The following is a 27,228-nucleotide window of genomic DNA, read 5'->3' as shown; positions in this document are numbered from 1 at the left end:
AGATGAATCGGGGTGTTCTGTGCGTGTATGGGGCAGAAAGAGAAAGATCCTTGCGCCTGCCAGCTGAAGGCCCCACCCTCGGGACAAGGCAACCCATCGACTTTCCATATTCTCTGTGGCCCCTACCGGCTTGCTGTCTCTGAGGCTGATGGTGCTAAGTTTGAGCAGGCTCGCAGGTAGAGCAGCCCTACCAGGTTTCAGGAATGCCACGGTCCCCAGTGTTGTCAACTGAACCCCGTTATTAATGTGCAAGGTAGATGACCCCTTTGGCCCACCGGTTTTTAATATAATGAGAACAGAACAGATTTCTTTTCTTTTCCAACGTGGTTTTTTTTTTCCCATAGGACAGTCAGATGGAGAGGGAAAGGAAGAAGCTACAAGTGAAGCAGAAATGATGCAGCAGGAACCCGAAGAGGCATCTGTCAGGCCTGAGCAGGTAACAGTAACTGTCCAGGAGCTAGAGAAGTTTTACGATTAACTGAAAGGAGTTGATCTCTTCCCCTTAGATGGATGTCAATACTCTCTAGACTTTCCCAGATCCAGGAATCCTCGTGGAGAATCTGTCATGATCATTATTATGATGACGATTACTATTATTATTACATTTGATAAGTCCTCACTATGTGTCGAGCACAGTTCTAAGCGCTGGGATATAAGTTAATCAGGTTAGACACAGTCCCTGTCCCACATGAGGCTCACAGTCTAAGTAGAAGGGAGAACAGATATTGAGTCCGTCTTTTACAGATGAGGAAACTGAAGCTCAGAGAAGTTATATAACTTGCTCAAAGTCGCACAGCAGGCATCTAGCAGAGCCAGGATTAGAACCCAGGACTTCTGATTCCCAGGCCCATGCTGTTTTCACTGGTCCACCCTGCTCCTCTAGTCCAGCTCTCTTGGGGCCCAGCTCTAAGTCCCATTGTCATTCCTCAATGCATGCCTCTCTGCCGTCAAGCTACTGATTCAGCTGAGTTAAAGTACATCACCATTCAATTAGGACCAAATTAGCATCTATTTTGTTTCTCCGAAGACTTGGCCTTCTTCCTGAAATCTTCCTCCAGCTGGTCTTGGCTTTTCGTCCTTCAAATATTCCTTTCAAAATATATGGCAAATTGCCCTTTTCCTCAAACTTTCAGCCCAATCTTTCACCTCTGGCATGTGTCACAGTTTCTTCAAGCTCCCTAACCCCAATCACTGGTATTTATTGAGCACTTGCTGTGTGCAAATGTCTGTAGTATCAAGGCTTTCCAAAAATGCTACTCAGAAAGGCACTGGCTGTGCCTTCTTTTGACTCTTATCCTAGATGCAACCTTATCCTTCAAATGGCTCCACTACCCGATCCTCTGCTGGCCAGCCTCTGCTCCTCACGAGATCAGCGGACCCCAAATCAGTGCCAGAGATATTTGCCATAATTGTCTTCTCACTCCTCCTTCCTCAAACACTGATTCTTCCACCCTTGGGTTTTTCCATATCCTCCTCCCCAGGTTCCAGTCTGGGAATGCAGTCAACTCCCACTCTGGCTTCCCTCTGCTCCTCACTGCTGCTGTTCTCTTTTCTCTGTCCTGACCACTTAAGTCTCAATCTCCTTTCTACACTCCATCCAGCCTCTCCCTTCCATGCTTCCCCTGAGTTGCTTCCTGTAATGGCCGCAGGAATTTTCTCCCTCCCCCCTCCCAGCCCCCAACTCCTCTCCATTTGGAGAGCTGGAGCCATTTGGAATAGTGGAATTGAAATCGGGGATCTCCACCATCTCCAGTGCAGTGCTTAGGCCAGGGGCCCGGTGTTAGAAGCGTTCCTCAGTGGAAATGTTGGGAAGCACTGTTGTGTAGCGTGGTATCTTTCTGAAGAGATGGTTGTCATAACAAATTTCGTCATCCCTGTTTTGAAAGAAGAGCAAACCCATGACGTTGCTTAATTGAACAATAAATCTGCTCTTAAACCAGAGTAAACTCTGACACCCAACTCGACTTTGACACCCATTATTATTCCTTAAGGTCACTCTGCCACCCTTCTTTCTCCTTAATTGTCTGGCTCCATAGTAGTGGATTTTATTATGAAAGTAGCAGAAGGGGCATTGGATAATTTGAATAGGATCTAGCCCTTTGGACATTCGGGGTCATTTCAAGGTCTTGTGGGCCTGGTTGTTTTATAGTCTGCCAGGGGTTAAGTCAGATAGAAGCTGTAAGTCACCCACAGAAGGACCTTGGGATGCATTGGGAGAAGCAGCGTGGCTCAGTGGAAGGAGCACGGGCTTGGGAGTCAGAGGTCATGGGTTCAAATCCTGGCTCCGCCAATTGTCAGCCGTGTGACTTTGAGCAAGTCACTTCACTTCTCTGGGCCTCAGTTACCTCATCTGTAAAACGGGGATTAAGACTTTGAACACCCCGTGGGACAACCTGATCACCTTGATCCTCCCCAGTGTTTAGAACAGTGCTTTGCTCAGAGTAAGGACTTAACAAATGCCATTATTATTATTATTACTATTATCTGAGGGTAGATACAAGATAATCCGGTTGGTCACGGTCCCTGTCCCACATGGGGCTCACAGTCTAACCTCCCTTCAGAGCTTAAACCAACAGTTCAAAAATACGGCTTCCCTGTTTCTTCAGAGGATTTGGTGTGCCCATTTTGCTGTTCTTTCTCAGCGACTTTGTGTTCTCGTAACTGATGTCATTTCCAGATATTTGAATTACATGGGATTGTCTGAGCGCTCTGTCTTCTAGCCTGAAAAGCATCAATTATCTCACACCACACTGAGCCCAGTCATGTAGAGAGACCCCATTCATTAAGCAAGAAAATGGAATTGGCTTTTCCAAGGCCTGATCTCCCTGGACCCGATACTCCAAGATAGTAAAATAGGTCTTAAGCCATCTGTTGATTGGAATCAGGCTTTTTAGCTTAAGGTCACAGGTTGAGGCCTGGCCTATGTTAGTCCTATCAAAAGCCCCACCCTCGTACGACTGACAGTGGCTTCAGCCCAGCTTTAAGGTGGGTCATATCAGCACCTGGAGACAGCTACTGAATCACAACTGGCAATATTCAATCTGAGATTCTACGTTAATGTTAGGAAAAGGAAAAGAAAGCTTAGAATGCCTTTAGTTTTGATAGCATGCATATTTTTACCAAGTATAATCTGAAATTTGATTTCCATTTCCCTTGATTCCTGGTCATTTTCAAACCAATATTATTATTATCATCATTATTATTATCGTTTTAATTGTGGTATTTGTTAAGTGCTTACTTTGTGAAAAGCACTGTACCAGGCACTGGGATAGATACCAGCAAATCAGATTGGACACAGTCCCTGTCCCACAAGGTGCTCACACTCTCAATCCCCATTTTAAAGATGAGGTAACTGAGGCCCAGAGAAGTGAAGTGACTTGCCCAAGGTCACACAGTAGACGTGTGGTGGAACCAGAATTAGAACCCAGGTCCTTCTGACTCCCAGCCCCGTGCTCTATCCACTAAGCAAAACCGCCTCTCTCTTGGCGGATCCAAAATCCAGAAACTCTTTAACCATGTGTGTGGTGACCAGACAGGAAAGCTCTGAATGGATTTATGACCATCTCTAATTTTGATCCATCATCTTCCCTAAGGAGCTCATTTAGTTAGCAGCGAGTTCATCAGTAATGATGAGGCTAGTTTGGTTCGTAAAATCAATCAGATTACTCCTCCTGAGTTATCAGTACTCATACTGAATTCACACCTAGTGGAGTGGGAGTTGAATCAAATAAAAATTAAGCCTGTTTTCATTTTATGTTTTAGAGCTTTCTTGGTAAGTTGTTTTGAAATGTTGCATAAAAAAAAGCAGCACAGGAAACATTTTGTGTTCTGCTTATGATTAATAAACATGGAATTCGAGGCATTCTAGTTTATAAATCAAGGTCTTAGCACAAATTTCCTGTTTTTCTGAAGTTTTTGAAAATGCGGTATAAAAATAGCACAGAATGGGGTAGGGCACTTAAAGGTCAGGTAACAAGCAAGCTATTTTGGGAGCTATTGGTGAGAAGAACTTTCATCACATCTTGAGGCAAAACAGTAAGCTTTTCAGAAATTATAGGTAAGGTTTAATGCAGGCACAAGTAAGCATTTTTGGTGGTGTTTTTTTCTATTCCTGTTTGAAAGAATGCATGGAACAGTCAACATCATTTAGAATAGACATGTTAACGGTGAGTGGCCTTTCATTTCATGTGCTCTTGAGATTTAGTGTTTTTCCATCGGTTATAATTGAGTCTGGAGTTACCTGCAGGCCCAACACAATGCCCAGGCCTGTCCTTTCAGTTATAGTCATTCTTAGATATCATCATTATTATCATTATTATTATTATTATTATTCAGCCTAGCTTCTGGTTGAGGGGAATAGTTTTGTAGTTGGGTGTTCTAGAAACCATTACCATCTTCATAACAAATTTAAATTAAATGTGCTGTATATCACTCAAAGCTTCAACTTTCTGTTTATCGGGAATCCCATCCAGTATGTGACACTATTCTCCAACCAGTATGTGACACTATTCTCTAAACTCCATCAACACCCTGCAACACAGAGAAAGCTCTATCTTCCCCACCTAGGAATTCTCAGTGGAAAACCAGTTCTCCTGTGCGTTTAAGATTCCTAAACCCAGAAGGGAGCGGGTGGCCCAGTGGCTCTCCCACCACTTATACCACAGCCTCCAGCACTGCCTTTTTAATCAAAAGGGCCCAGCCCACCTCCTCCTTGTTATTTGGTCTGAACTCACCCACTTTCCTCCCTTTGCCACCAGTCCCCCGGCCCAAAATATGCCTTGAATTTTTAATCCCTTTGATCCAGAGATTTTCTTCACCATGTTCAGCTGCACCATAATCCATTGTCTAAGGCCTGTAGCTAAGGGGTCCGAGGTAATAACTCGGAGGCCTGAAGTCATCCAGGTTACCAGCTGGGCTTGGATCTGCTTGAAGCCATGGACCAAAATTTCCCATTCTTTTAGGCCCTCGGGTAGTCACAAGATTTCTCCTCTCCAATCTCTCTGTCCTCTCTTGGAACTCTCTTGGAATTTAGAAGCAGCATAGCCTAGTGGAAAGAGCACAGGCCTGAGGGTCAGAGGACCTGGGTTTTAATCCCAGCTCCACCACCTGTCAACTCTGTGACCTGGGCTAGTCACTTAACTTCCCTGTGCCTCAGTTACTCATCTGTAAAATGGGGATTAAGACTGTGAGCCCTATGTGGGACAGGGACTGTGTCCAACCTGATTAGCTTGTATCTACCCTAGCACTTAGTATAGTGCTTGGCACATAGTAAGTGCTTAACAAATACCATTTTAAGAAAAAAAACCCACATTTCCCAAACCTCCCCTAGTTTTCCAGCCTTGCTGCAGATTACTGGCAGGAAGACTTTTTTGGCCAACCCCATAAACCTAGTGTAAAATTCTCCATGCTGGCTTGCCAGCAAAGATGGTCTCCTCCCTATGAGATATGATCCTTTTCTCCTTGGTCACTTTCACTTCCCACCCATGCATGTGTCCTCCATGTGCTGTTGTTCTCCAAATAGCCCATTCCCCCATGGACTGAACTACAGTGCTAGAAAGGCACCTTGGAAGATGTACAGTGGAAAAACTCTCTGAGCAGAAATCAGGTTTTTATGCCTGCCCCTCCTCACCTGACTTTTTGTCCCTTTGTGTTTCCAGCCTAAAGAATGCTTTCTGATTCAGCCAGAGGAGAAGGCAGTGAGTACCCCTCAAGCCAAAAGGAGGCGAAAGGTAGGTACTCTTGGATTTGAATCTCTGCTGGGTTTTCTTTAGGTGCAGCCTCCCTCTCTGAGATTAGGATTGCGCCACAGGTCATGGGGTTGGGAAAATCCACGTCTCACCCAATGTGGGCCACATGCCTGTGGAGACCATGGGAAGTGACATGTTTAGTTGAAGGTGTCTGAAAAATAACAAAAAATGCAATTAGCCTCATGGAGTAAAATGAGTGCATTAACGCGACCAAGGAAAAACAAGGATTTTTAAAGTGATTTTTAAGGTTGCTTATTAAGGGGACTGAGGTCAGAGCTGCCGTAGGGTTAAATGAGCATCTGTTTACTGGCCCCTCGGCCCCTTCCCAAGTTACATTGAGTCCTAGGACCCCCGCCCCCTCCAGTTAAGCAGCCCTGATCTAACTCATCTCCGTGCATCTAGGTGAGAGTGTAGTAACCCCATCCCAGACCAGTGGAAATCCTGGGTTCAAAGATCATCACCTCTTTCTAGAAGCAGCTGTGTGAGAGATGTATAGTCTGCCTAAAAAAACCCCAGCCATTATCTTGGCAAAAGGGTTAGGGATGATATGGCTTCAGGCAGTTACTCTTCAAGTAACACAATTGTCTCTTTGGACCCACTGAAGCTTCATGCGACTCTGGCAAAAGCCTCCTGGCCCCAGAGAAACAAGAGTCATCATTGACTCTCTGGACTTCTGAACTGAGGAAAAGTGGGAGGAGTGTTCTCTACCCCTCAAAGGAGTCTTGACTGCTGCAGGAACTAATAGAGGGAGCCCGCAGAAATGGGATTGGAAGTTGGAGAAAAAGTGGACTCAAACATAGCAAAACACAGAGGGGTGAGAGAGAAGAAATTGCCAAGAAGAAAAATGGGAGATCCCAGGATTGTTGAGATTTGGCACAGTTTAGGAAAAAAGCAAGAATTCACACTCTGCATGGCAGTTCATACACCTTAATGGCCTTCAAAGAAGTGCTGGAGTGTATAGTCATCAAGGCCAGAACCAAAGCCCCACACGGTCAGTGTAAACTGGGTCCCCAGAAGATACATCTTCAATATTCAGTCCTTTTGGCTGCTGCCTTATTCTTGGCTGGGTGAGAGACGATGATGGGATGGTAACAGTTGGAAAGGAGCAGGAGTGGAGACAAGTGGGGTCTAGGAGCAGCTGGAGAGCCTTAGGACTCATTCCTCCATGTTCCCGTCTGCAGAGTGCAGGGAGTCCCCTCCCCAAACTCAGGATCCCAGCCTAGGTCACAGGGTCGTCTTGGCCCACAGGTTCTCCTCTAAAGGATCGTGTGTTTTCCTGCCTTAGAAAGTGGGCTAGGCCTAAAGCAAGGATGGGTAATTAATTCGACTGAAAGGTGACTCATCCTGTTTTGACAAACTGTTGAGGGTCTCGGGGAGCTATCTGGTGTTCACAATTTCTATCAATAAATGTAGTGGCCTTCACTGAATAAAGAGCTTTTAATTTATACCTCTGGACCTGTTGATATGCCTGATACAGATATTCTTCTGGAATGTTTTGCTTTTACTGGACTGGGTAGTGGGCTAGAGGGAATCAACTAATGAGGCTGTATGCTGCCTATGGCTGGCCTTCAGGCCTCAGGACCTTTGGAGGAGTTTCCTTGGGAGCAAGGCAGATTCTTGTCCTGAAAATATCCTGTTGTTAAAGGAAAATCTTCATGCTGCCTCTCAAGGATCAAGGTTCCCTTTCCTCCTTCCTGTTAGATGAGAGTCTGCAAGTCACACTGTGGAATGTCATTATGACAAACTTCTATCAAGTTATTTTTCTTGGATAGTTCATTTATTTGTCCTCATTAACCCCTGGAAAATAACTGAAGGCATGAGCCTCTCTCACTGAATTACAAATTCCACCCCCTCCTTCCCTGCTAAACTCCGTGAGTTGGGCATGACTTAGAAGTCGCTCCTTTCTGATGACGTGGAGAGCTCAGATTCCATTCTAAAGTTCCTATTGCTCTGTTTTTGTCTCCCTCAACCTCCCACCCAAATTTTTAGAAGAAGATTTCTGATGTCCTTGCAAAATCTGAGCCCAAGCCAGGTGCCCCAGAGGACTTGCAGAAGCTGATCAGAGAACACTTCGGCACCAAGCGCTCTGTGATTGAACTAGAAGAACTGATACTTCCAGGTAGGTTGAAGCCACAAGGATGAGACCCTGGCAACCGATGTTCTCGGTTCTGATTTATCGGAGCAAGGTTTGTTTCTTGCTCAAGGACTCAGCTTTGAAATGATGAAGATGTTGGGGACTGAGAAGGAACCCAACACCTTCATGCATACAGAGGAGAGGTTGGTAGGAAAAAGGGATTATCTGATTTTCAAACTATCAAGGGTACAGTGCTAAGTGCTTAGTACCGTGCCCTACACACAGCATTCAGTAAATACCACTGATGGCATGATTGAAATGTAGAATTGTTTTTTCCCCTAGAGACAGTAGGTTTTTTGCATTGCTTCCTGAGTTTTTGACCTTAGACATCAAAGAACTAACCAAATTGAACCTCATCCCAATTGTAACTTGAATCTGGGGCAGACTTTTGGCAAGAGGTCTCATGATTGGCCCAACAGAGGTATTTATAGGAGCATTTGCAAGACCACAAACAATGCCATTTCTGGTTCAGATGAATGGTCCACCCAAGCCCAGTTTTATGTCTCCAGCATTGGCAACAAGAAGCTTTGGGAAACATATTGGCTTCCCACTATGGCATTCAGCCAATGTACAGGAAAATATCAGCTCCCAAGCTGAACTTTTCCCTCTACATCCCTAGCTTTCCTTTTCGCATTATGCAGAGCAGATACCCAAGTGTCGTTCTGCTGCATACTAAGTAAGGGTGGCCCCAAAGGCTACGGAGATTGTGCAATTTATTGATTGGACAAGTTTAGTCCCATCTTTTTTCTCAGACGCGTCTTCAATTCCTTTGTCTCTGAAGTATCTGAGGAAAAATGACCCATTTAGCAAGTCTTGATGATTAAATGATCCACTTTTTTCATTGGAGATTGTTGCTCCCAGTTTGAAAATCTTTACGGGAACCATGATGGGCCAGCTTTCTCTCTCTCTGGATTGTTTTGTCACCTTGTTATGATAATAATAATAATAATGGTATTTGTTAAGCAGTTAATAGTGCCAGGCATTGTACTAAGCTCTGGAGTGGATACAAGCAAATTTGGTTGAACACTGTCCCTGTCCCATGTAGGGCTCACAATCTCAGTCCCCATTTTACAGATGAGGTAACCAAGGCCCAGGAAGTGACTGACCCAAGGTCACACAGCCAACAAGTGGCAGAGCCAGGATTAGAACCCATGACCTTCTGATTCCCAGGCCCATGCTCCATCTGCTTCTCCGTATACACTTGGATTACTGATGATTTGGCCCATTATTTGTACATTTGTTGGTCTCCCCCATTGAATTATAAGATCTTAGGAAGGCAAAGACCATATCTTTTTCAACTTTTGTCTTGTTCCCTCTCAACACTTAGTACAGGGCCTTATACAGAGAGGTCAAGCAATATGGGTGCAGAGTGTAATTCAGAAACCTTGTCTGGAATACTGCAATTGTAACATCAAAGGCAGTGGGGTGCTTTGAGCTTTCAGGAGCTGGAAATTGGGCTTGGAAAAATGTTTTGCCCTAAATCCTGTCCAGGTTGGTAAGTGTGATGTTACGGTGCTTAAGATCTAGCGAGGTCTCTCTTGGTGTTGAGAGTTAGTGCTCAATAAATATGAATGAATGAATGAATATTTATTACTCTAATTTACTTGTACAACTTTATTCTATTTATTTTATTTTGTTAATATGTTTTGTTCTGTCGTCTGTCTCCCCCTTCTAGACTGTGAGCCCACTGGTGGGTAGGGACCGTCTCTAGATGTTGCCAACTTGTACTTCCCAAGCGCTTGGTACAGTGCTCTGCACACAGTAAGCGCTCAATAAATACGAATGAATGAATGAATATTTATTACTCTATTTATTTTACTTGTACAAATTTATTCTATTTATTTTATTTTGTTAATATGTTTTGTTTGGTCGTCTGTCTCCCCCTTCTAGACTGTGAGCCCGCTGTTGGGTAGGGACCATCTCTGTGTGTTGCCAACTTGTACTTCCCAAGCGCTTGGTACAGTGCTCTACACACAGTAAGCACTCAAATGCGAATGAATGAATGAATATTTATTACTCTATTTTACTTGTACAAATTTATTCGATTTATTTGATTTTGTTAATATGTTTTGTCATCTGTCTCCCCCTTCTAGACTGTGAGCCCACTGTTGGGTAGGGACCGTCTCTGTGCGTTGCTGTGTGTTGCCAACTTGTACTTCCGAAGCGCTTGGTACAGTGCTCTGCACACAGTAAGCGCTCAATAAATACGATTGATAATTATGACTCCCAGGCCCGTGCCCCAACCCCATGCAGCAGACAAATGGCAGCAAACCTTGTGAATCCCAGGCCCATGCCCCATCCCTATGCAGCAGAAACCTTGTGACTACCTTTTAGACTGTGAGCCCACTGTTGGGTAGGGACTGTCTCTATATGTTGCCAACTTGGACTTCCCAAGCGCTTAGTACAGTGCTGTGCAAACAGTAAGTGCTCAATAAATACGATTGATGATGATGACTCCCAGGCCTGTGCCCTAACCCCATGCAGTAGACAAATGGCAGCAAACCTTGTGACTCCCAGGCCCATACCCCAACCCTATGCAGCAGACAAATGGCAGCAAACCTTGTGACTCCCAGGCCCATGCCTCGTCCCTATGCAGCAGAAACCTTGTGACTACCTTTTAGACTGTGAGCCCACTGTTGGGTAGGGACTGTCTCTATATGTTGCCAAATTGTACATCCCCAGCACTTAGTACAGTGCTCTGCACACAGTAAGCGCTCAATAAATACGATTGATGATGGTGACTACCAGGCCCGTGCCCTAACCCCATGCAGCAGACAAATGGCAGCAAACCTTGTGACTCCCAGGCCCATGCCCCATCCCTATGCAGCAGAAACCTTGTGACTGCCTTTTAGACTGTGAGCCCACTGTTGGGTAGGGACTGTCTCTATATGTTGCCAACTTGTACTTCCCAAGCGCTTAGTACAGTTCTGTGCACACAGTAAGCGCTCACTAAATATGATTGATGATGATGACTACCAGGCCCGTGCCCCAACCCCATGCAGCAAATGGCAGCAAACCTTGTGACTCCCAGGCCCATGCCCCATCCCTATGCAGCAGAAACCTTGTGACTACCTTTTAGACTGTGAGCCCACTGTTGAGTAAGGACTGTCTCTATATGTTGCCAACTTGTACTCCCCAAGTGCTTAGTACAGTGCTCTGCACACAGTAAGCGCTCAATAAATATGATTGATGATGATGACTACCAGGCCCGTGCCCTAACCCTATGCAGCAGACAAATGGCAGCAAACCTTGTGACTGCCAGGCCCATGCCCCGTCCCTATGCAGCAGAAACCTTGTGACTACATTTTAGAATGTGAGCCCACTGTTGGGTAAGGACTGTCTCTATATGTTGCCAACTTGGACTTCCCAAGCGCTTAGTACAGTGCTCTGCACACAGTAAGCACTCAATAAATACGATTGATGATGATGACTCCCAGGCCTGTGCCCCAACCCTATGCAGCAGACAAATGGCAGCAAACCTTGTGACTCCCAGGCCCATGCCCCGTCCCTATGCAGCAGAAACCTTGTGACTACCTTTTAGACTGTGAGCCCACTGTTGGGTAGGGACTGTCTCTATATGTTGCCAACTTGTACTTCCCAAGCGCTTGGTACAATGTTCTGCACACAGTAAGCGCTCAATAAATACGATTGATGATGATGTCTACCAGGCCCGTGCCCAAACCCCATGCAGCAGACAAATGGCAGCAAACCTTGTGACTCCCAGGCCCATGCCCTGTCCCTATGCAGCAGAAACCTTGTGACTACGTCTTAGACTGTGAGCCCACTGTTGGGTAGGGACTGTCTCTATATGTTGCCAACTTGTACTTCCCAAGCGCTTAGTACAGTGCTCTGCACACAGTAAGCGCTCAATAAATACGATTGATGATGATGACTCCCAGGCCCGTGCCCTAACCCCATGCAGCAGACAAATGGCAGCAAACCTTGTGACTCCCAGGCCCATGCTCCGTCCCTATGCAGCAAAACCTTGTGACTACATTTTAGACTGTGAGCCCACTGTTGGGTAGGGACTGTCTCAATATGTTGCCAACTTGTACTTCCGAAGTGCTTAGTAGAGTGGTCTGCACACAGTAAGCGCTCAATAAATACGATTGATAATGATGACTACCAGGCCCGTGCCCCAACCCTATGCAGCAGACAAATGGCAGCAAACCTTGTGACTACCAGGCCTATGCCCTATCCCTATGCAGCAGAAACCTTTTGAATACCTTTTAGACTGTGAGCCCACTGTTGGGTAGTGACTGTCTCTATATGTTGCCAACTTGTACTTCCCAAGTGCTTAGTACAGTGCTCTGCACACAGTAAGCGCTCAATAGATACGATTGATGATGATGACTACCAGGCCCGTGCCCCAACCCTATGCAGCAGACAAATGGCAGCAAACCTTGTGACTCCCAGGCCCATGCCCCGTCCCTATGCAGCAGAAACCTTGTGACTACCTTTTAGACTGTGAGCCCACTGTTGGGTAAGGACTGTCTCTACATGTTGCCAACTTGTACATCCCCAGCGCTTAGTACAGTGCTCTGCACACAGTAAGCGCTCAATAAATACGATTGATGATGATGACTACCAGGCCCGTGCCCCAACCCTATGCAGCAGACAAATGGCAGCAAACCTTGTGACTCCCAGGCCCATGCCCCGTCCCTATGCAGCAGAAACCTTGTGACTACATTTTAGACTGTGAGCCCACTGTTGGGTAGGGACTGTCTCTATATGTTGCGAACTTGTACTTCCGAAGCGCTTAGTACAGTGCTCTGCACACAGTAAGCACTCAATAAATACGATTGATGATGATGACTACCAGGCCCGTGCCCCAACCCCATGCAGCAGACAAATGGCAGCAAACCTTGTGACTCCCAGGCCCATGCCCCGTCCCTATGCAGCAGAAACCTTGTGACTACCTCTTAGACTGTGAGCCCACTGTTGGGTAGGGACTGTCTCTGTATGTTGCCAACTTGGACTTCCCAAGCGCTTGGTACAGTGCTCTGCACACAGTAAGTGCTCCATAAATACGATTGATGATGATGACTCCCAGGCCCGTGCCCAAACCCCATGCAGCAGACAAATGGCAGCAAACCTTGTGACTGCCAGGCCCATGCCCCGTCCCTATGCAGCAGAAACCTTGTGACTACCTCTTAGACTGTGAGCCCACTGTTGGGTAGGGACTGTCTCGATATGTTGCCAACTTGTACTTCCCCAGCGCTTAGTACAGTGCTCTGCACACAGTAAGCGCTCAATAAACGATTGATGATGATGACTACCAGGCCCGTGCCCTAACCCCATGCAGCAAATGGCAGCAAACCTTGTGACTACCAGGCCCATGCCCCGTCCCTATGCAGCAGAAACCTTTTGACTACCTCTTAGACTGTGAGCCCACTGTTGGGTAGGGACTGTCTCTATATGTTGCCAACTTGTGCATCCCCAGTGCTTAGTACAGTGCTCTGCACACAGTAAGCGCTCAATAAATACTATTGATGATGATGATCCCAGGCAGGAACTATGGTCCCAGCTTTCATCATCACCTCTCACTCTCAAATACACGAAACCATAAACGACATTTAAATTATTCACTTGCTGCTCAGTGTTCTTTCCCAGTAACAATAAGTGTTAACTTTGGGCCAGGCACTGTGCTCGGCTTATACTATATAATCAGATGAGACCCAGTCTCTGTCCCACGTGGGGCTCAGTCTCAGGACTCGGGGGCGAGGAGGGGAGGGAGAACAGGTATTTAACCCCCATTTGATAGATGATAAAACTGAGGCACAGGGAAATTAAGTGACATGCCCAAGGTCACGTAGCAGGTAAGTGATGGAGCCAGGAGTAATCAATCAGTGGAAGCAGTGAGGCTTTAGTGGAAAAAGCCCGGGCTTGGGAGTCAGAAGTCTTGGGTTCTAATTCCGGATCCGCCACTTGTCAGCTGTGTGACTTCGGGCAAGTCACTTGACTTATTTGTGCCTCCGTTACCTCATCTGTAAAATGGGGATTAAGACTGTGAGCCCCTCATGAGACAATCTGGTTACCACAGTGCTTAGCACAGTGCTTGGCACACACTAAGCACTTAACAAATACCATTATTATTATTATTATTTACTTGAAGCAGCATGGCTCAGTGGAAAGAGCATGGGCTTGGGAGTCAAAGGTCAAGGGTTCGAATCCCAGCTCTTCCACTTGTGTGCTGTGTGACTTTGGGCAAGCCATTTAACTTCTCTGTGCCTCAGTTACCTCATCTGTAAAATGGGGATGAAGACTGTGAGCCCCACGTGGGACAATCTGATCACCTTGTATACCCCCAGCGCTTAGAACAGTGCTTTGCACATAGTAAGCGCTTAACAAATGCCATCATTATTATTAGTAGTAGTACTGTATTAAGTGCTTGTGAAAGTACAGTACAGTTGATAGACATGGTCCCTGCCCTCAAGGAACTTACAGTCTAACAGATTAGAACCCAGCTTTCTATTTTGAGATCCCATCAGTTCTAAAGACTTCTAGTTGTGTTGAATTCAGTGTTTTGAAGCTTGACTTTGCACTGAGCTCCCTTAGAGTTGAGAAAAGGCATCTTTCCTAGCCACCTCCATATGTCTCAGCCTATTTACGGCTCAGTTTTAATACGCATATTTCATCTTTAATGATGGTCTTTTGAGTTTGTTTACAGCCAAAATAGGGCTGTTTAGTGGAATTCTGCCCTATTCTCGATCAAGTTTTATTTGCTTGCCTCCCTCCGTCAGGAAATGGTTCTGTCTTCAAGCTTGATTAGTGTAAGTGGCCTGGCCTCAGAATTTTTCGGATTCCCCTATGATGTATGGTTCTTCGAAAAACATGCATTAGATTTGGAGAAATAAGTGTGTGTGTGTGTGTGTGTGTGTAGTCCCCCCACCCCTCTTTTCCGACCTGTCTCCAGCCCAATAAGAAAGAGCTTTAGGCCAGAGGGGCAGCCTATTTCCATATGGATCGGATCTTGTGTTTAACGTGTAGACGTCCAAGTAGCTCCAACAGCTGTCAGAAGTCATTCCCATCGGCCCTCTGGACCCTGCAAAGAGCAGCTCTGACCGGGTTGCTTCATCACATTGAGCAGAAGTAATAAATGCTCCTCCTGGGCTTCAGCTAAGGCCTTTTTTTGGCGGTGACTCCATTTTTTTTCCCCCTCTTTTGAAGTCCTGCTTAAGACTCTACCTACCACATGGGAAGGATTTATGAGATAATAGGGGTAGTTTCTTACTTTCTGCAGCCTTTTGGAAGATGAAAACACGTCATGCTCTCCCATGGTCATTGAAGGTAAAAATGAAACAGAATGTCTGTAGCATTGTTTGAGGTCCGTGATGAGCCCCTGTGTGTCATTTTAATAAAGCAGTCCAAAATGCTTTGGGGAATTAAACAATACAGTCATGAGGGGTGAAACTCGGAAATTAAAACAGAACAGAGGCCTTTGAGCTTGGCTCCAGGGCTTAATCCTGGACCTCTGGCCTTGGCACTTCATTGCCCTGGCACCCTTGGGCTTGGTAGTTCATTTTGAAAGTAAATATAAAATCCATATTTTAGATTTTGTAAACATCGACCGAGCCCTTTAGAAGGCTGCTCTTTTGAATAAATTGTTTTGGGTATGTGCAAAGCAGTTTTATTAGAATGGCAATCATCCCACTGTCTACCCCAAAATCGTTACGAATCTCAAATGGAAGAAGAGTGTCCTGGCGTTCCTTTCATTACAGATTTAAGCACTGCAAGATCTAATCCCCACAGCCATCATGAAGAAGACATTCTCCCAGGTTTGCATAGATGGTGGGGTAAGATCATCTTTCCCCACCAAGCCCGTGTCCCTTACAGAACCTTATAGCTAGGGCAGCAGGGAACCAAATGCAATGAAGTGTGTGGACAACTCTGTTCACTGACGTAATCGATTCAACATGACCACCACTGGCAAATTCAGAGAAAACACAACGGAAGTCACTGTCACCAAATCTGGTTTAGGATTTGCCTTGTGCACATTTTGGTCTTGGTTTGTTTGGTGGGTGTGTTTTGTCTTGTTTTGTTTTTCCTTCCAGTGGTTTATCCCGTGAAAGTCGATCCAGATTTCTCACAGTTCTTCTCAGAGTGGGAGTCACCCGTATGCTTGGGTTGATGGGAGAATAAGTGATTTCAGGTCTTTGTGGAGGCGAGGGAGGTGGGTGGAAACAATTGTGTTGAGCAGCCTGGGCCGGCTCTTTGGTGAAGAGGTGTTTTCATTAATGCTTTCCAGGTACATTAGCTTTCTTCACCGCCAGTTAGAAGCAGTTTGGAGCAGTCCCTTGGGAGAGTCAAGACAAAGCTGGTTTCTTTTTATAATTCAAACAGAACTTAAAAAAAAAAAAGCTGGATGCTGGTGAGCCATGAAATCATGCTGTAAACCAGGCTTTTCACTTGACTTCTTTTAAGTTTTTAAAGATCTCCATGGAGACCCGTCCATCAACATCTAATCCACTCCACTGTTTGGTTGATTGGGTTCTTTCTATGTTTGCAGATTCGTGTTTTCTCCCAGCCAACGACCTGTCTCACAGTTTTTCTTCGTACTTAAAGGAAAGTGAGTAAATGCTTTTGCTTCGCGTTTTTTCTTCGGCCTTCTCAGCTCATTCCAGAAGTAACGTTTGGGGATCATTGGAATCCCGCCTGATTTGATGTATTTTCTCAGTGAGCTAAAAACCTATGCTATGCAAATGCGAAATTAATTTCCTTACATTTTGAAATAAAAGTTTTGAGAAATGACATTTTGACATTGGCTTTTGACTGGCTCACTGCTTGATCATGATGACATAGATGCCAATTTCCTTCGAGTCACACTACTAAGCCGATGATTCTTTTCTCGTCCTTGGCTCATATTTAATTTTTAAAGCCGTTCCACCCTCCTGTTTGTGAAGGATTTTCAAATGGGCCACCTCCTCACCCAAAAGAACATCCTTTTTGAACGGCTTGTTATGTATGATTTTATATCTGCCCAGTCCTTTGATACCTCATGTTTTGGGTATTGTTAAGTTGGTTTTCCTGAGTCTGTGTTTTCCATCCTCAGCCTAGATTAAAGCTTCAGAATATGTAAATACTCCTAACATTATAATTAGTTTTGTGGTATCCTCTGTCCCTGCAACAATTTGGGCTCTAACTAGGGGACCCACTGGTCAGCTCATGATGCCTTTTGAGGATGATTTTCATCTCCTTTTCAACTCTTTTTTCTAGTCCTAGAAAATTCCATTACACACTCAATATGTGCTTGAAAAGAGGTGGGTCTGGAAGAGGGCCTCTTAAAACTACATTTCTAATTGATTTGAGCCAGTAACACTTCTTAAGATGTTTAGAGGTAGAGGTAGAAAAATAAATATCCCTCCAAACAGGGGACCCACTGGTCTGCTCCTGATGCCTTTCGAGGATGATTTTCTGGGCTCTTTTTTGCAGTCTGTCCCAAGTGGGCAAAGCTCCGCAAAAACCACAAGGAGAAGAAATCGGTGCTGATGCTGATCATCTGCAGTTCTGCTCGCCGTGCTTTGGAAGTCATGCGGTGAGCAGTTTTATCCATCTTTTCCAATAAAAGGTGGCTCAGCCATGCGAATGAGGAACATGGATAAATGCAATCTACAGATAACGGCCCCCAAACTTGACTTTAACCCATTAGAGTTTCAACCTTCTGGCCCCATCCTTTTGGAGGGACTCTCAAGCAGCTGGGGCATCTGTGTTGCTGACTTGTACTTCCCAAGCGCTTAGTACAGTGCTCTGCACACAGGAAGCACTCAATAAATACGATTGAATGAATGAATGAGCCTGGATTATCCACCGACTCCATTACAAGCCCCTAAACAGTGGCGCCTTCGTGGTTCATTCACTGCCACTTGATAAGCTTTAATAGAATTAGCTTTAATTCTATTTGTTCTGATGACTTGACACCTGTCCACATGTTTTGTTTTGTTGTCTGTCTCCCCCTTCTAGACTGTGAGCCCGTTGTTGGGTAGGGACCGTCTCTAGGTGTTGTCAACTTGTACTTCCCAACCACTTAGCACAGTGCTCTGCACACTGTAAGCGCTCAATAAGTACGATTGAATGAATGAATGAATAAGTTCTGTTTCTTGGAAGGTCAGAAGGTCAAAAGAAGCCACAGCGTTTCGGGACTGCCAGCGGTTAATAGGCATGCAGACCATGAAACAGACCCATGAATACAGAACTTGAATATGAGGCAGTGTAGCCCAGTGGACTGAAACATCCAAAACCTGTGGCTTAGCAACTCGGTCCTTTTAAACTCAGTCCGAAAAGGCTTCTGCCAGTGAGCGGAGTGGATGTTCTAGCTGTGCCCTTGGAAATGCTCGTGTAAAACAACTCTAGAGTTCTCCTAGTCTTAAAACAGCAAGAGCTTTGCTCTAAAAATTGTTTGTGGTATCAAAACTGCACCACAGCACTGCCATCCACTCACCCTTGCTGGTCTGGCTACGCCAGGGTTCATCTTGACATTTCATTGCTTTGAAAAGAGCATGTTTTCATGTTTTCAACTCTTTTTTTCTATTCCTAGAAAATGCCATTACACACTCAATATGTGCTTGAAAAGAGGTGGGTCTGAAAGAGGGCCTCTTAAAACTACATTTCTAACTGATTTGAGCCAGCAACACTTCTTAAGATGTTTTGAGGGAGAAAAATAAATATCCCTATTGCTCCAAACTGACCAAAATTCCAGTGTTACTTTTTACAAGGTTAGGATCTGACAGGTGATTTTTTTTGTCATTTAGTAGGAGGTTCTTTGGGTTTACAAGTCAAATACTATGCTTCTTCCAGGCATTTGTGCTTGAAAAGCAATGCAACTGGGAACCTGCATGTTGAAAAGTGTTTGCCTGACCCCTTCTATTTTTCTCACTAGGTCAATGGCTCCATTCAAAGGAGACTGCAAGGTTCTAAAGTTGTTTGCAAAGCACATAAAGGTGAGCAAAGATCTATGGTGCCCTGTCTGGACCAGAGGGCTGTTGTTTAGAGGCAGGGAAAACCACTGGGGTCAACCTTAGAGCACATCCACTGCTCCTCAGCTCCATTTCACCAAGGCCTTCTCATCGGCCCATAGCCTGCTGAAGCTGTATTTAACCATCACCTGGAGTTTTATCACTATTATTATTAATAGTAATAGTAGTGGTAGTAATACTGTCAGTAGTTGTAACAAAAATAATAATAATAACATTTGTTAAACACTTTCTATGTGCCGAGCACTATACTAAGTTTTGTAGTAGATACAAGATAATCAGTTTCGAACCCTCCAGTCCCAGGTGGGCCTCACAATCTAAGTAGGAGGAAGAACAGGGGTGAATTGAATCCCTGTTTTACAGATAGGAAAACTGGAGCACAGAGCATTTTCTTTCGGTTCCCATGCCCCTGTTACTTGGGTGTTCAGATTCCCTCACGGTCTAGTTCCATTCCCTCCACAGGGCACTAGCGACCAAGAGGATGTCCGGGGTTCTCAACCTGACCAGAGTTTGAGCCTACATATGCTACACCCGAGACCCTTTCCTCAATACTTTGATTTGGATTATGTTTTGGACTAGCTGGTTTCAACACGCTGACCCTCTCTTTTCTTTCTTCCCTCATGCGTGCATCGTGGATCAGATTCAGGAGCAGGTGAGGTTGCTGGAGAAAAGTGTCATCCATCTAGCAGTGGGAACTCCTGGCAGAATCAAAGCACTGGTTCAGCAAGGTAGGAAAGGAGAGGGTCAACCTTTCTCAGGGCCAGGGAGTTGGACTGAACACACTACAAGAAAAGGAGAGTATAGGAGGGAGAGTGAGGGTCAGGTAATAGAGACTTTCAGTATCACCCTGAAAGTGATACAACTCTTTTGAGCGAGTGGGGAATGAGAAACTCTCAAGCAAAATAATAAAAATAATAATAATTGTGATATTTGTTAAGCCCTTACTAGGTGCCAAGCACTGTATGCTAAGTGCTGGGATGGAAACACGATAATCAGATCCCACATGGGGCTCGCAGTTTAAGTTGAAGGGAGAATAGGTAGGTATTGAATCCCCATGTTGCAGATGAAGGAATGGGGTACTAAGAAGCTAAGTGATTTGCCCAAGTCACACAGCAGGTATGTAGTGGAGTTGGGATTAGAACCCAGGTCATCTGACCCTGAGGCCCACGCTCTTCCCACTAGGCCATGCTGCTTCTCAGGAGCAGAAAGTAGAGGTGTCGAGGGGGAACAAGATGGGATTGTACCCAGAAGAGTCGCCTGTGCTGAGCTCATCGTTCTCAAGTACAGCAGAGCTAAAGATAGAACATTGCTCGAAGTAACCTTGGAAATCATTTATTCCCCTCCCTGGAAAGTAGTTATCCTCCAGGATACCTTCAGGGTTAGTCTTCCTGCTGCATTATCAGGACTTCTCTCTTCCCAGTTCCACATCCAGTTTTTTTGATTTGTTCTGTTTTTTAAATCTACTGAAATTGAACTCATGTATTATGGAAAAAATTTGTAGTGACCTTCTCCCTATAGGAAGCATTTCAGCAGACGATGACTGTTTTTGTAGTAATTGTGCAAATAGTTTGTATTTTGTGGGGCAATGTTGCTTTTCACTACAGTACATGTGCTGTATGAAGCAGATGAAAGGCACTGTACCTCCTATAGGGACGTGAATTTAATGAAGCAAAACATGAGCATGTATCACTCATTCTTTACAATATTTCAGGGCCTTGGGGATCGCTTACAAACAGTAGGAAGTTGATTATCCGATACTGTGGTGGAACTTAATAGGAGCAATCCAACCGTTATGCTAACCAATCTCCATTTTGTAATCATACCTCAGAAAAAGAGACACCAGTTTAGTTCAGCTATATAAGCTTGCTTTTTTTCCAGTTTATCTAGGTTACCTTTGGTTTGGGTGTTCGTTGAGTCAGTTTGGCCAGCTGCAGTTCGGAAAAATCAGTTTTTATTGTACATATTGTTGATGTTCCTTTGAAAGAATGTTGTCAGTTCTCATGAGAGCTGGGATTCATTGTTCATTCTTTATAACTGTGGTAGGCTCTGGGGGAGGTAGGATTTGAGGATGAATTAGTAAATGATAGTGGAGAGTCAACTGATGGTAGAAGTGAATACAGTGGAGGGAACATGGGCAGAGAGGAGACATATGTGGCCGAAAAAGACTCTGGCAGAGGAATAAGGAGACCAACCCCTCCACCCTCACTCCCCTCTCTCCGATTCCAGGACAAGAGCCTGTATGTCAATGGGGATCCCTTACATTTAAGTTGAATTGCCAAAGGGGACAGATGATTACCATGGTCCTAAATGGATTTAGCCTACGGGAGATTTCCCAGTCATCTCCCAGTCCAGATCCATTCTCATGGAGTCTGGCTCATCTCTGCCGAGGTGTAATTCACCAAAACCTACAGAGACTGTAGCTTACCAGTCGTGGCTAGCAGGGAAAATTCAACCCCTGTGGTTTGGGGTCACAGAGGCTCCGGGATGACTGTCTGGCAAGGTTAGGAGCATTTGGCGGGCTTAATGGTAGTGTCTCTGCCTTTGTATTTATCTTCAAATCCCACAGTGGAATTACGTGGTGAGGAAGTTTGAAAGCATGTCGAGTTTGTTTTCTGTCAAGTAAGGAGAGCACTTAATGTTCAGAGATTAGTTGCCTGGAGAGAGGACAGCCAAGTAGGCCAAAGCAACTAAAAGAAAAAATAATAATAATAATTTTGATAAGCCTATGTCATGTGAAAAACCCTCCCTGTCTTTTCAGATGGCCTGAATTTGAACTCCTTAAAATATCTGGTTTTTGATTGGAACTGGAGGGATCAGAAGTTGAGGAGACTGATGGATATTCCCGAGGTACAGTGTAACCCACGATTGTTTTTAATCACGTTGGCTTTAAATTTGAACTTTTGAGTATATGCGTGGTAATAAAGTCCCCGACACCAAGAGCCAGCATATTCTGGCCTTCTAATTGGTTTCTGGCATTTGTTTCTGAGGTAACTGTGAATGTAGAGGGAGGAAGTTAACCCTTTACCCATAATCCTACAAGCTTTTACACTTCTCTTTCTCCTTGATGTTGACTTTTGGTGGTTAGATGGGCTGAAGTGTTTACTTTTCAGTGAGATCCAGGCACCTATGCCCCAGCTGTAAGAGTCAGCTGAAGCAGAAGACCTTAAGTCTGTCACAGATACTTAAAGCTGGAATTTTGTGTGGGTATAGGGTCTTTTGATAGCTCATTGGGTTTCCATATATTGTTTCGGGTCTCTCACACTGCTCACAATCTCTGGGGGAGACACTGACTAATGTTGCGGATCGTCGTGTATCTCAAAGAAATCCAATGTCCAAGGGAGATTCAATGAAAATTTCTTCTGACTCCTTGTGCCAAATATATAATGATTATATTTCATACTTACTGAATGCTTTTCAGGGGCTGATGGGTAAGAAGTGGATTGTTGTAGTATCAGATGTGTTTGCCAGTAATTTCAGGTCATCAGGGCCAACAGCAGTGGCCCTAGTTGGGGAACAGTCGTTCTGGAAGAATCCTAGAAGAATATTTTTGTTCCTAATTCTGTATGGACATCAAATCTAACTGAGCACCTGGACAGTCAGTATTATCCCAATTGTACAATAATATATGGTGACCATATATTTTTATTGTAGGCTATACATATTTTATGGCTATTTAGTAGTAGTGATAAAAGTAATATTATATGTAAACATGTCGTTAGCCTCAACACTGTGACTCAAGGCATAAAAGAGCACAGAAAGCAGCCTTCTAAACTACGTTGCCAAAAGATTTTGAAAACTGTGACTGTAAGCATGGTTTTAATGAAACTCAGAAACCCAGAAAGTTTTCTGGGGCTCCCTCTCCGTTCCTCAAGTCACCACCTCACCTCCAGATCAGATGTGTATTTGGAGAATCTCCCACCGTGACACTGCTTGGAATAACAGCCGGGGAAATAGCAGCAAGGCAGAGAGTTGCTTTTAATGAATGCATTGAAGCACCGCTCAACTTAACCTGGTGTGTGTCCATTTGCTTTGCTCTTGTTCAGATAAGGAAAGACACCATTGAACTTCTGGAAATGAGAGTGATAAAGCTGTGCAGGACAGAATCTTTGAAGCTGGGTCTTTTTTGAAGTCCTGTCCAAATGAAGATTCAAGCTCATCACACATGGGACACTGGGGCCACGGATTCCATCAAGTCTCTAATCTCCAGCATTGAATCACCACCAGTCAGGGCTAATTCTGTTTTTGCTTTATAGGATGCTTAACAGAAAGGAGACATTAGCTTTGTTCCATCTCTTTTTTTTTCTAATAAAATGTAACAATAATAATAATAATAATTAAGGGAATTTGTTAAGCGCTTACTATGCGCCAGGCAAAAATGGTTTTTATTGCGTGTCTGAGAACTTTTAGTTGCCAAACAGCCTGATGCTGCCATTCCTAGTATAACTTGCAGAGAGGCATGGGAACACTGCACTTAGACTCAAAAAGTCACCATCTCTGTCCTGAGAGGATGGATCCAGCTGTGAATTTGAGGGGAATAGCAAAGCAATCATTACTGCCAGCAGCCTGTAAGATCCTTGACCAAATCTTGATTTTAAAACCTCTATTTTAGGGCTGCAGTGGCTGGAGACCCACATAACAGCTCAGTTCTTACTGCTGGACCAGGGCTGAGGGCTCAAAAGAAGGCTGGCAAAGGAAAATCATTTCTGTTCTATCAAGTAATTGAGCTGAATAGACAACTCGGCTGCCCAGGCAGAAACCCCACTCCATTCTGGATTGAAAGTCCATTCAAGGAACTGCTGAGGTACTATAATTTTACTTCTGATTTTTCCCTCTGAGGTAATGAGAGTGACTATGTTTGTCAGCAGGAGGGATTGGCCAGAGAGGTCAACTAGACGACCGATGCTAGCTGAATTCGCCACTTCAGAGTGGGGCTAGAGCTAGGAAGGCACTTGAAAATGTTCATGAGAGGGAATATGAGAGGTGTTTTGAAAGTGAAGGCAAGGAGGATAGAAGATGAAAAAGAGCCCACAGAACTTCAAAAATGTTTCTTTCTGAATTGCCAGAGAGCCTCTTAGGGTGCCCTAAATCACTGTACTGCTGCTGCCGGCAGCCTGTTACATCCAAGTGTGCCTGAATCAGCCAAGGATGGTGTCAGCCCCATGGCTGGGGACCCAGCCAGGGGTACAGATCTTCTCAGCAGAGTAATCCTATGCATGAGGCTCCTTGCCCTTTCTCTGGCTTGAAGGGAGTCTCCCCAGCAACATTTTGTATCATCATATTCTGGGGTTTTTCCAACTCAGAGCATTTTGTACGCTGCCTATACATAGCTGAAGACGGATGCAAGTTGAAAGGGCTGAGCCATGGGGACGAACAGCCAGGTTCTGTCAGGCGGCTCTCTACCCTGCCAGTTGACTCTGTCAACTCTGGGCTTGGACATCCCTGACCAGTCTTTTTCCCTTCTCAAGGAGAAAACTATTCTTCTCATATTACCCTGTAAAGACTTCAGGCCAGCCGTCCCTACTGCACTCTTCGTCGTAGACCACTTCAACTCCTGCTTGTACCCCGTGATTTTCCCTAGAGGTATCCTCAATGCCCCCCGTTAGGTTGTAACACCTAACCCCCACCCCCATTTCACGACTGCCTATCTATACCTAGCAGGTTTCCTCCTCTAGCTCAGTGTTCTTTCATGATTGCAGTGACCACTTAAGTGAGCATTCTTCTGAGCAGAGTTTTCCCAAGGGAAGCGTTACACAATACTGCTCATACCTCCCCGCTCTTCAGATGCCGTTCCCTGAATGTTCCCGAGCTGGAATGTGAAAGGGTGAGAGGGGGATGGAAGCGGGAAGGAGATTCTCTGTGCGTGTATGTGTGTGTTGTTTTTCGAAGAGGGTGGTTCTGCAGAGAGAAAGGCTTGTTTACAGGGGAGAGCAGAGAAACACCAGGGTGAGGAAACGGGGGTGAGGGTAGAACTCCTCTGGGGGAAATTTTAGTCGTAGACAGAGCGGGTGGGGGTTCTCTATAGTGAGTGGGTCCCATGAATTTTTGTCACAGTTTGTCCTGCCTTCACCCAACCTCTCGTCCAGAAGGGCTTGAGCAAACACTGCAAATCAATTGGAAACGTCCGCTGCATTCCTCACATACTGGGGAGGCCAAACCTGAGACCCCAGCCCAGGACTGCCTGCCCCCTCAGCTTCAGCTAGAACGAGGGGTTCCCTGGAGCCCCAGCAGCACCAAGCTGGTTTCCAGTTTGACTCTGCCCTCTAATAACAATACTAATAATTATGGTATTTGTTAAGTGCCCTTTATGGGCCTAATTACTGTTCAATTAGATAAGGCACAGTGCCTGACCTACAGAGGACTCAAAGTCTGAGAGGGAGAGAGGCCGCCTTTAATGCTGGGGTTCCAGACCAGGCGGTTCTGGATTAGAAACAGAAAGCAATACTGCTGCACCCCAGTTTCCAAGCACTCCACAGTCCAGTCAGCCCCACAATATAATAATGTAATACGGCTTGTTGTCATGCCCTAGGATTCCTAAACTCCACCTCTGATGTTATGTTGAATTGCTTAAATCAATTCCCTTCCTGCCCTGCCCTATCTAATTGGCGGCCACGTTTAGCCGACCATTCCGTGCACTCTAACATTATGCCCAGCCGCCGTTGGTAAATGAATTCACTCCGGGTCCACCCTCTCCTATTCCTGGAGGCTTTTCGGGACCCCTCTTGGCCCTCCCTTAACCACACTCTGTGATACCTTTAATTAGAATCAATCATATTTCATTTTTTTTAGCTGTATTTGCTGCTGCAGCAGCTGCCCTTCTCCAACTCCTTTTTCCCATCCATTGCCTTGCAATCCCATTTTCCTGCCGAACTTGGGGCCACGAGAATAGTGGCAGCCATGGGTCTGGATGGGATGGGAGGGAGAATGGTGGCTGGAGCGGGGTCCACTGTCTCCTCATCTCTATCTAGCCCCGATCTAATAAGAATCATTGTACTATTTTAAGCGCTATGTGCCAGCAACTGTACTAAGAGCTGAACAAGGTACAAGCAAATTGAGTTGGACGCAGTCCCTGTTGTACATGGGGCTCACAGTCTTAATCCCCATTTTCCAGATGAGGTAACTGAGGCCCAGAGAAGTGAAGTGACTTGCCCAAGGTCACATAGCAGACAAGTGATGGAGCCGGGATTAGAACCCAGGTCCTTCTCACTCCCAGGCCTGTGCTGTATCCACTAGGCTACGCTGCTTCTCTGTCACTGCCTCTGCCTCTGTGTGCCCAGCTAGGGTGGAGAAATAACTTGAAGCAGGCTTTTTGAATTTTTTATTTTGTTATCGATTTTGGTTTTTAATGTTTTCCAGTGGACTTCCTTCTATAGTGTAGGGTACCAAAATTTAAGGTTAATATTGTGAGGTTATAGTTTGAATTACTCTAGTAATAGTCACGGTATTTAAGTGCCTGCTTTGGGCCAGGCACTGTACTAACTGTTGGGGTAGATACCAGATAATCGGGTCAGACAAAGTCACAGTCTCTAGCAAAGATTAAAGAGTCGGGTAGTGATGTTTAACATATGGTACAGAGAATGTATAATATTATTTGTTAAGTGCTTACTGTGAGCCAAGCACTGTTTTAGGCACTGGGGTGGATGCAAAATGATCGGCTCCCCGGAGCACATGCAGCTCACAGTCTAAGGGGGAGGGAGAGCAGGTATTTTATCCCCATTGCACATATGGAGAAACTGAGGCCCAGAGAAGTTTAGTGGCTTGCTCAAGATCACACAGCAGGCAAGTGGCGGAAGCTGGGTCTAGACCCCAGGTCTCCTGCCTCCCAGTCTAGTGTTCTTTCCGCTTCCTGTGAGATAGTTTTCATCTGCTAGGAGCGATGCTCAGTGGACTAATACGCCCTTTGTAAAAATGGAAACCACCCCATGCAGACCACTTGCCATTATTACAGGGTCGATAATCTCAACAGTGACTTTGCGCCTTTTTCACATCCTCCTCTTTCCCCTTATTGTCTGATAGCCGATGAGCTCACGAGCAGTTCCGCTGCAGGAAGTGAAGGATGCTGGGAAGGCTAATCTGCCAGTGCCAGTACTTGTTCGGTGCTCTGACTACAGGGTTGTCTGGCTAAGATTATAACCTCCTTAAGGGCAGGGATTGTGTCTACCAACTCTGTTGTACTGTACTTTCCCAAATGCTTAGCAGTGCTCTGCATCCAGGGTGCACTCATTGAATACTATTGATTGATTAGTTGATTGACTAGGGGAGGAGGAGAAGGAAACTGGCCTCACTTTGAGGGTGGGGATTATGCATGAACAGAACAACCCGTCCTTCTGTTCCTGACCCCATGGCCAAGGCTGATGGAGTTGGGAATTGATGTCACTGG

At 45.2% G+C, this 27,228-nt stretch overlaps 1 protein-coding gene across 3 annotated transcripts in view; it reads left to right on the top strand.

Annotated features, from left to right (window-relative positions):
• Positions 1-23,185, top strand: part of CMSS1 (cms1 ribosomal small subunit homolog) — a 263,733-nt gene extending 240,548 nt beyond the window's left edge. For all 3 annotated transcript variants that reach the window (XM_038766081.1, XM_038766080.1, XM_038766082.1), the window contains 9 exons: positions 345-436; positions 5,658-5,729; positions 7,737-7,866; positions 16,391-16,450; positions 17,314-17,416; positions 18,758-18,818; positions 19,492-19,579; positions 21,610-21,698; positions 22,895-23,185. In XM_038766081.1, the coding sequence (XP_038622009.1) occupies positions 345-436; positions 5,658-5,729; positions 7,737-7,866; positions 16,391-16,450; positions 17,314-17,416; positions 18,758-18,818; positions 19,492-19,579; positions 21,610-21,698; positions 22,895-22,978 (779 nt within the window). In that variant the 3' untranslated portion in view covers positions 22,979-23,185. The remainder of the gene's footprint in view (positions 1-344; positions 437-5,657; positions 5,730-7,736; positions 7,867-16,390; positions 16,451-17,313; positions 17,417-18,757; positions 18,819-19,491; positions 19,580-21,609; positions 21,699-22,894) is intronic.
• Positions 23,186-27,228: the final 4,043 nt, after the last annotated feature.

The sequence above is a fragment of the Tachyglossus aculeatus genome, chromosome 24 (genome assembly GCF_015852505.1).
Source record: "Tachyglossus aculeatus isolate mTacAcu1 chromosome 24, mTacAcu1.pri, whole genome shotgun sequence".
NCBI classification, from domain to species: Eukaryota; Metazoa; Chordata; class Mammalia; order Monotremata; family Tachyglossidae; genus Tachyglossus; species Tachyglossus aculeatus.
Note: the sequence above shows the minus strand (reverse complement) of the source record. Positions and strands in the feature narration are given on the sequence as shown.